The 9,823-nt window shown below is 35.0% G+C and overlaps 1 protein-coding gene across 2 annotated transcripts in view; it reads right to left on the bottom strand.

Moving 5' to 3' along the window:
• Positions 1 to 4,848: 4,848 nt before the first annotated feature.
• Positions 4,849 to 9,823, bottom strand: part of HCN1 (hyperpolarization activated cyclic nucleotide gated potassium channel 1) — a 404,733-nt gene continuing 399,758 nt past the window's right edge. For both annotated transcript variants that reach the window (XM_079145911.1, XM_079145910.1), the window contains exon 8: positions 4,849 to 8,117. In XM_079145911.1, the coding sequence (XP_079002037.1) occupies positions 7,222 to 8,117 (896 nt within the window). In that variant the 3' untranslated portion in view covers positions 4,849 to 7,221. The remainder of the gene's footprint in view (positions 8,118 to 9,823) is intronic.

The following is a 9,823-nucleotide window of genomic DNA, read 5'->3' as shown; positions in this document are numbered from 1 at the left end:
CTTAGTTTGCTTATGAAATCATTTTACCTTGAAGGAATCTTTAAATTATCTTACTCAAAATTCCCTTGCTAAGATTAAAGTAAAACTTTGACATATGTTTGTAATCAATTTATCTAAAAATTGTATTAGTAAGCTAGTTAAAATCTCAAAACTTGGCAACATTCATAGCTTGGAGTAGCTTCTAACAAAATAATATAATAAGTATCCACTTTTGTGGCTTATGTGAAAGCTAATTAAAAAGCCAACTCATTTCATTATAGGTACCAATTTTAAAAGTTACTCTCTGAAAAATTAAAAGTCAATACCATTTACTCAAAGAAATATTGAATGTCATGTGTAATGTAAGTAATTCCTTTAGAAAGAACTATGCAAAACAAGCCCAAATAGGTGGATTTGATCACTGTTCTATGAGCACAAAAGTAATTCAGCTTATTTATTAAGCTGAGGTTAGCAGCCTTTTAGAAATAAATTATAGATTTTTATATATTGAAAGTTGGAACCTGGGAAGCTATGTATGTCAAAAAGTTTTTAAAACATTTCTAGAAGGGCTTCAGAGACAATGTATGAGTCACACAACAAAATAATCTCATTTTGCTTTTGCTCATAAACAGTGAGGATAAACTAGATCATTTGGCAGATTAAATATATATATATGCATATACATATATATATATACACACACATATATAACTTCAAATAAGTTTTTGCCAACTCTCAAAATGGTCTGCAGTTATCAAGAAGAGATAAATCACTGTTAAGAATACTTAAATTTTTGCCACTGGCCTTGAAGGCTGTTCTTAATTTGGAGGTTAAACATATTTTGATTTATAGTGTCACGGGGATATGTGCTTACAATTTTAAGATGAATACTGGAAGACAATTACTTGACTCTTTCCATATGTTTATATAAAAGTCAATATAGCTAATAGAAATTTGGTCCTTGATATGGGAATGTATGTAGAATATATGCTACATAGTATATACAAGTCCTTTATTTATTAAATAGTATTTAATATTTCTCAGATTAAATATTTCATTATGTTAGTTACCATAATATTTTAGAGCAATTCAGAAGTAAACTTTTCAGTAGAATTATAATGTATTAGGTTGGCAATAGAATTTAGAGCAGTAAGGCAAACAATTTTTATTTTTAAATGCTTGGAAGCGAAGGCTTTGAACAAATACATTACAGGGAAGAAATGAGAATACATTTGGTAATCGTGTTTTGAATGTCTAAAACTTCTTTGAGTTATGTTCCTTCTTCCTTCAAAAGTAAATCTCCCATTTCTAAGGAGTTTCCCTCATAAATTAAATGGAAACTGAAAATCTATTAAGAACATTGCTTAGCCTCTACGAATACAAATTTTCTGTGTAGCAAAATATGATTAGTCTGGTAAAACTGAAAATTCATTTTTTGAAAACTCCTTCACTATTCTGATTCTATATTACTTGAATTTAGTTAATGAAATCTAACAGAAATATAAAACAGCCCTTACCTTTTGAAGAATTATTATATGTACTAATTCAGATGTGCTCAGTTCAAATGTTATTATTAAAACGATTACAATAAAATACAGAGCTGTTTTGCTTTGGGAGTAAATGGCCATTGAAGAAACATTAGAAATACAATAGCTCTAAAAAGGTCCACCTTTGTCAATCTTTGGGGTGTTTTGCCTCCAGCAAGACTTAGGGAACTTGCTTCATTTTAACCAGGATTATTTCATTACCACTTTCTCTTCTTACAGGTGCTACATCCTACTCTCAGGCTCTTTCTCTTCCCCTATATTCTTTCTCTCATGCAAAGTAAGCGAACTTTTGATTTCAAATTCCCTTATTTAGCAAAGATACAGTCTTCCTTAGAGCCTGCCTCTTCACAGAAATGTGGATTGGAAACAGCTCCCAATTTCTGCTGCCATGAATTATTTTATTTCCTGTCACATTTACAATACACATATTTCAACACATGCCCTCTGATTAATAATACCCATATGATTATGATAAAACCTTCAACCTTGTAATAAAAGACCCTGTGGAAGGTGTTTGGATCCATATGTACCATTCATTTTCTGTTCTCCTTCAGTCAATGATCATTTCCAGCTGTCACTGCAGTGTTCCCAGTCAGCTATGTTCTGTTGAATGTATACACTTTAGAAAGGTAGGTTTCATTTGTCATTAATGTCATTAAATGTTTAACATCCTTTCTACATCAAGGACTGTGAAAATAAATTCAGAGCCTGATGTTTAGAATCCCTTAATCTCAATCTCAAACAATTATAAAGATGGAATGGGGAAAATCTTGGCAAAACTTATATCATAACAACCTTCAAATATCCACTCATTTTCTACTGCGAAAGGCTGAAGAGTGAGCAAGACAAGAATTAAGTTCCTATTAGGATTAGGTTGAATCAAGAGAGGCTGAGCCTTGCAAGTGTTAGGTTAACTTAGATCCTGTCTTGACTTAAAATCATGATTATTTGGTTCAGTATTACTTATTATAATCATTTTGATTTTTAAAAATATTATTTGTCTTGTTATTGAGCTTTTTGGTACCTCAAATTTTGTGCATAAGAAAAATGCCTCACTCCTATTACCCTTGTTCCAGACCTGTGAGGAAAATGATCTTCATTACCGATTAAAGAGAGAATATATTTCAGTATAGAGAAGAGGGAGAACTGACCAAGGAATAGACCAAAGTGAAAAGCAATAAAATATTACAAAAAGCACTAATAATTTCTTCCAAACAGTTATAATAAAGTGATCTTTGGTGCTGACAGATATACAAATTTGCCATGAAATTTTTCCTACATAGAGAGAGACTCATGTCTTTCATACCCTAAAGCTAATAATATGAGAAAGAACAAAATGGCACATATTAATGAAGATATAACTTGTTCCTGGAGACAGAAAGAATATGGTCTTTGGTGAAAAACTACAAAATAAGAAGGAGAGGAAGATGAATACTTTGCATTTTCTCCTAAATCCTTCTTGAATTTAGGCAAAGTCATTTATACTTCCTTTCTTCCTTTTAAAATCTGGTGTTCCTTTTATGATAACCTTAACCACTGCCTGCCTAAAAATAAAATAAAATAAAATAAAATTGCTTAAGAAAGTCACTGTTTCTTGTGACAGTAGTAGGTACAGGTAACCTTGAATACAGCAGCAAACACTTTCAGGAAAATCTCCAACCTTTTTTTTGGAAAAGGAGTATATTGAATAAAGTCATAGAATTGAGTTATAATTTGGTGCATGCAGCCAGTCATACTTCCTTAAATTTCTGACCATTCTTTTCAGGACTCAAAATAGTTCACCATCCAATTATTCTATTCACGGCATAGCATGAATTATTTTTTATGTGAGCCTAGCATGTAATAAAACTTTGCTAAGTGTACTGCTTATGAACAAAATAACATACTTGGGTTTTATGGCACATGTTCAAGAAGAATGGAAGTAATAGGGAAAGAAATCTGTTCATGTCATTTAATATTATAACTAATCAAAGTAATGTCCATAGGCACAAACTTAGTAATTAGCAAATACAAAAACCTAAGCTGAAGCCTGGCATGGTGGCACACACCTGTAATCCCAGCGGCTGTGGAGGCTGAGGCAGGAGCATCACCAATTCAAAGTCAGCCTTAGCAAAAGCGAGGTGCTAAAAACTCAGTGAGACCCTGTCACTACATAAAATACAAAATAGGGCTGGGATATAGCTCAGTGGTAAATCACCCCTGGGTTCAATCCCCCTGTGCAAAAAAAAAAAAAAAAAAAAAAATTCAGGTCTTGAAATAATACATTTAAAATTTTAGACGTCATATTTTTTAAGTGGTCCAAGTCCTACAGGAGTTATCAGAGTAACTTGATTATGTACTTCATAGTATCCTGAAAATATTATGCTCATTTAAATTCATGGAACTGCAACATTCATCAGAGAATCATTTGTTACAGAGAGACAGTCATGGAGACCTGGAGAAGGGCTATGTATTTGATAAGTAGAGTCCATTGCCAATTATATCATTTATCCTCATTGTCTTCAGAAATATTTTGCTATTTATTCTTATCATGAAAAACTTCATCCTGGGCTTGAGGTCTGATTCAAAATCTACTTGTATGAAAAAATACTACCACTATCCAAAAAACTTTGCAAGCCTAAAACCTGTAACAAAATAGGTGTGAATATGTATATTACTCGACAATTATTTCTCATCCAATAACAAAAAAATGAATGATTTTTCCAACTGGACAACAACCACATGCTGAGGCAGTATAGAACAAAAATTTTTTTTAAAAAACTCAAATTTTACTATGTGAAAGAGTAAGATAAAAGAATAGTTGAGAAATGCAAGTTCTATTGAAATTCCTTTCATTCTACAATTATAGAACATCTATAATTAACTTTATGATGATTCTCAACTAGAAGCCCTCTTGGCAATCATATGAGATAAATAAAGGAAGACAGAGGAAAACCATACTCATAAATAAAACAAAACATTTGATTAGAGAATACTGATAAAATAAAATATTCATGATTTTAGTTTATTTTCTGCTGAATTTATTAATAATCTTTATATATATTTATATATGTATGGCTTTGAGCAAAGACAAAAGAAATACTCTAACTCATCCCTGATCATACAGTTGTTGTAGGAATCAGCTATGTTACTATCTTCCCAGCAGCAAAAAGGCCAATCTTTTCAATTATACATTTCTTTCTGTACAGATTAAAACTCCATACTTTATGGGCTTAACTATGTACAGAGAAAAAGAGGTCACTGTCACCTATCAATGATCCTTTATATTACAGGAATGTGAGTCAATTTTTTCTTAACCTAAGTATATATACATTCATACATATATATGTATATAATTTACCCTGTACCTTGTTTAGTTTAGCATATAAACCTTAGGGTTTTTTTTTTTCCATTCTATTACAAAGTGAATAAAAATTGTATGGTTGCACTGAAAGACCATGCAATTCAATTTTGCTTATGATTCCCAATAGTGCTCAAAATAAAAACCCAAAAACTCATATATATATATAAAAATATTTCACTACCAAACCCATTAATCCTATCAAATGTAAATCTTTCACAATTTAAAGGAGCAATGCGTGATCTTAATAAATTGAAGTTAATTCTCATATTTTAATGAAATAAAGGAATTTTGTACTGATACTTAAAATGGTCTTGCAGCTTTCCCATAGATTCTAGGTAGACTGAACAATTCCTTTTTCAGGCCATTCCTGACATGCCATCATTTATCACCAGCATATTAAGGATAATACATTGACTAGCATTGTTGATCACTTCCACATGAGTTGGGATCTGTTAGAAATTAAACATAGTAACTCATTTTGGTATTATAAATATTATATCCATAGAAGGCATAACAAGCAGCATGGATCCACTTCAGAAGTTTTGCTTTTGTTTCTACTTTCTGTCCTCAATCTGTCTGGAGGCCCTGTCCCATATAATGTGTTATCTTTTTAAAGTTCTTCTTCAGTGTGCCGTCAGCATCAGAGATACTGAAGTTCTCCACTTTAGGTCATTCTCTTTACTTGGGTTATTTGCAGAAGTTGGATATTAGGAATTTTTCCATTGTGTTCCAGTCATCCACCACATTTTTGTGATGCATTAGGCACAAATGATTACTAAGGGACTTCTTTGAGAAGAAGCAGATGCTCACAGATCTTGGAAAGAATTAAGGAAACAAATGAACAAACAAACGAACAATGCTCACAGACATTCAACTTTACCCGAGCTTTCTGTCACCATGTACATACTGTTTTCAGCACATTTGAAATAATGAGCTTCGTATCTAAGGTCTATGTTAGTCACCACATGCCTTAAGATTACTAACCACTTAGTTGCAATATACATAGAGCAAAATGTGTGTTCCCAAACAGACATGATGATATATTGTATTTATTTCTTGAAATTAACACCACAGTGAACTACCAACTACAATGAAGACATAGAACACACTTCCAACTCCAAATCAAGCTGTGCTTTACAAATGATCACTTAAATGATAATAATAGCAATAATAGTAAATTAAAGTGAAAAACCTCACTTCTAGACTTAAGTCAGAGATCCAAGTCAGCCTTATAAGAATTTTAAGATAGGCAATTAATGAATTTTTATACTTTTCTAGAAATGAGAAATACTGTAAGCCTTCCCTTACAATGAATGATTTGAACCTATTATTTTTTTCCCCCCAAAAGCATGCAGGGACTATTTTCAGATGCTTGATTATGGCAAGAAGGAAGAAAAGTAATGATTTTTGGTGTAATACAAGCAATTTGTAGATTCGAGCATACATTTTTGCATAAAACGTTGCAGGTTAAAATAATAGTGTAGGTTTCAAGCCATTGCATTACAATTGAATAATTGTCACAATTAGGTTTTGTAAAATTTAAAACTCTAAGTTTTGAAGTGAAGCAATAAAACTAAATCCTTAAACAATGACTTTTACCTTCATACAACACAGAATAGCTATTTTTATTTGGGTTCAAAAAGTTATTTACAGCTAACATTGATTAAGTCTTGGTAAAAGTCCAATAACACATGAAGAGAAATATTCCCTCAGCTTTCTGAAAGACCAGTGAACATGTTTGAGGTTAGAGACAGTCTTTTAACAGTGGCAATGCTAGTCTCCTACAATGGCCAAGCATGTAATGTGTTCTTTTTCTGATTCAAAATTGAAAGCACCAAAATACAATTTAGATCTATAAAATGGGATTTACTGTTTAATCCCCCATAATTAATGATTGAAAATTTAGATGCAGACACAACTAATGAATGAAAGTTTTGATTGGTGCTATTCCGGAGCTCATATGAGTTGCCTTTTTAAAATCAGAGTTTTGTTCCCACTGAATCCAAGAACTCTTCATAAAATAGAGAAATACATATACCAAAGGAATTAAGTAAAAGTAGATTAGAAAGAAATAATCTTACAACAGCATTTTAAATCTTTTAATGGTTTAAAGAAAGGAAGACATATAACACTGAATGCTAAACAGGTCTTTTGAACTTCTCTTGGGAATTTAGATATATATTTAATAGTATATGTATAATATGTTTTTACATTTTGCATGTAGGCCAGAGCTGTCTAAAATATCTCTTCATAGTAGGCTATAGGGATCTATCAGGAGATAGAATAAAATAAGTTCTGAGAATACTCTCAGTTTATTAGAGTATTTCTTTCTGCTTTGACAATCAGCAGGGATCATAAATTTGAAGCAAATCGTGGCTTTTCTGCATCTGGGTCTGTGTTTAAGACTGAGGAAGACTCCCTCTGAAGAGCGGCTGCTGGTGGAGGGGGTGCAGGAGGGACTCCTCGGTTGGGGGGAATGGCTCCCGACGACATCTGTCGGAAGAGGGTGACTCGCGGAGGGACAGTGCCCCTGCCCCCAGCCTGAAGGCCCGTGCCGTGGACAGCCGCCACAGGTTGGGGGATGGAGGCCAGGGACTCGCCCACAGTGGGATGAGGTCTGGAGATCAGAGTGGACACCTCATGGGGCAGCGAGGGCTGCGAGGCCGAGAGGGGCCTGACTTCTCGGGTCAGGTTGGTGTTATGAAGCGCCTGCGTGCTCTTGTGCACTTCGTTTTTCGGTGTGGAGCTGCTGGGTGTCTGTGGCTGTTGTGGCGGCGGCTGCTGCTGCTGAGGCTGAGTCTGCGATGCCTGGGACTGCAGCTGCTGCTGCTGCTGCTGCTGCATGAGTGACAACTGGGAGGCAGTGGGGGAAGCATAGTGGAAAGTTCGCGTGGTCAGCGGGCTCTGTACAGGAGGGCTGCACACGGCAGTGGTGTAGGAGCAGGGCGAGAGGATGGCCGACGGTTGAGGTGTCTGTGTGCTGGGGCTCGGGGAATGCAGATTGCTGTGAGACAGGCTGGTTGCTGTGTACACCGGCGGAGATTGTGTCCTCATGCGCGAGGTTGGCGTCGTGGTGGAAGAGGTCGAATTCAGGGCTGTCATTTGAGGATAATTGATCGGAGCGATTGCCTGCACCATCTCCCGGTCATGTTTCACAATCTGCTTCAGGATCTCGTTCTCCTGATTGTTGAAAACACCAGTGTTCAGATCCTTCTGGAACTTTTGCAGAAGAATGGAGTTCTTCTTGCCTATCAGCAAAGAAGGAAAAAAAGATAAAAAGGAAAAAGAATAGAGTAGACACTTACAGTCTGCTCCTGACTGATGACGATACCAGGTGAGAGAGTCTCTCACAAGAGAGACCTGGTAAATCTTAACTTCTACTGAAGTCACGTGGAAAAGTGTATGGAAGTCATGGAGATATTTAACACTACAGCTATCTTGAGGAATGGGAGAAGGGACTTTTAGATAAGGCTAAGCCTGGAAATAAGATTTGAATTTCATACAAGGAAAGTGGATGGAGAAATCAGAGCAAATGTGAATACCTCTACGGACTTTAGTACATTGTTTTATTTTATCTTCCACCCTATGAGATAGGGGTATTCATAATCCCATTGTTACTGGAAAGGAGACCTAGACATGGGAAGATGAAAAACAATGCCTAGGAAAACGTAGTGAGAAAGTAACAGGGGTAGGAAGGGAACAGAAGAAATATGATTGTACACTCATGTGCAGATAACAGACTGGCTGCACCCCTGCCATCTGATCACTTTCTAGAAACGCAGCTTCCTGGGCCTGCCACCACAGGCTGAATCTGCCACTGCATTCTACCAAGACTCCAGGGTGTTTAGAGAGCAGCATATCAGGCCCTTGACCAGTGCCCTGCACCAATGATTCTCAATCCCTATTGCATATTTCTCCCATCTCTGGAGCTTCAAAATGTGCTAATGGCCAGCAAACCTCCTACCAATTCAAAATCTGGACCCACACAGGATCCAGACTGTTGTGCCTTAAAAGGGAATTTTCCCAAGGCATTTTTACGTGCATCCAGGTGAGAACCATCTTATCATCATTCCTCTCCTGAAGTGTTGGAGTGAAGGCCAGGGACACAGTGTGGCAGGTGCTCAGCTCACACTAAGGACCTCAATAAGCCTTAGCTCTTCTGTCATCATCTTAGAAGTGTTTTAAAATAACTAGAGATTTGCTGGCAGACTAACAATTAGAATTATTAGTGGATTGGTGAAAGAAGGAGCAAGCATTTACTTTTCCATGACATCATTGATAAAACATAACCCAAGTGAATATGGTAACTGAAAAGTAAAAGAGTTTGCTTTGGTGCTAAATTCAGTACCATATCAAAAAAAAATGTATATTTTTACAAAATGAAAACGCATTATAATTTTATTGATTACTAAAAAGGCAATAATTTTTATTCCTGACAAAATAGGTACCTCTCTTTTTTAAAGAAACTGTACTAATTTCCCGAAGAACAAAAATCCTATATTAGTAATAAATACAAATTCTTTAAGCATATTCCCTTAACTAACTACATTGTACATTTGTAAGCAATGGTCACAAAAATGAGAAGAATAACATTTCTTTGTGACCATTTTAATAGTCAGCATTTCTTAATCTAAGCATCTGTAACCTTGGAAAGAGTTAAAATAATCTTAATGTGCTGTTACAATTTTATGAAGATCAAAATGCAATTAACTTGTGCTTACTAGCAATTTTACTGCCTCTATAATTAATTGCACACCATTTCATGCAAATATTCTTTTAAACAAATTAACTGCAATAAATTAGATGATAGTGAAGTTGTTATCAGATCAACAGAAATTCTTTTCTGAAACATCCTAAGTTTCATGTGTTATCAGAATATGTCCAGCTGGCATAGGAAAAACTAATACTCCAAAATTAATCTCTGTGTCTAACATGAACACTCAAGCCAGAAAAA

This window comes from Sciurus vulgaris (genome assembly GCF_902686455.1).
Source record: "Sciurus vulgaris genome assembly, chromosome: 6".
NCBI lineage: Eukaryota > Metazoa > Chordata > Mammalia > Rodentia > Sciuridae > Sciurus > Sciurus vulgaris.
This window is presented reverse-complemented; position numbering and strand designations above follow the sequence as displayed.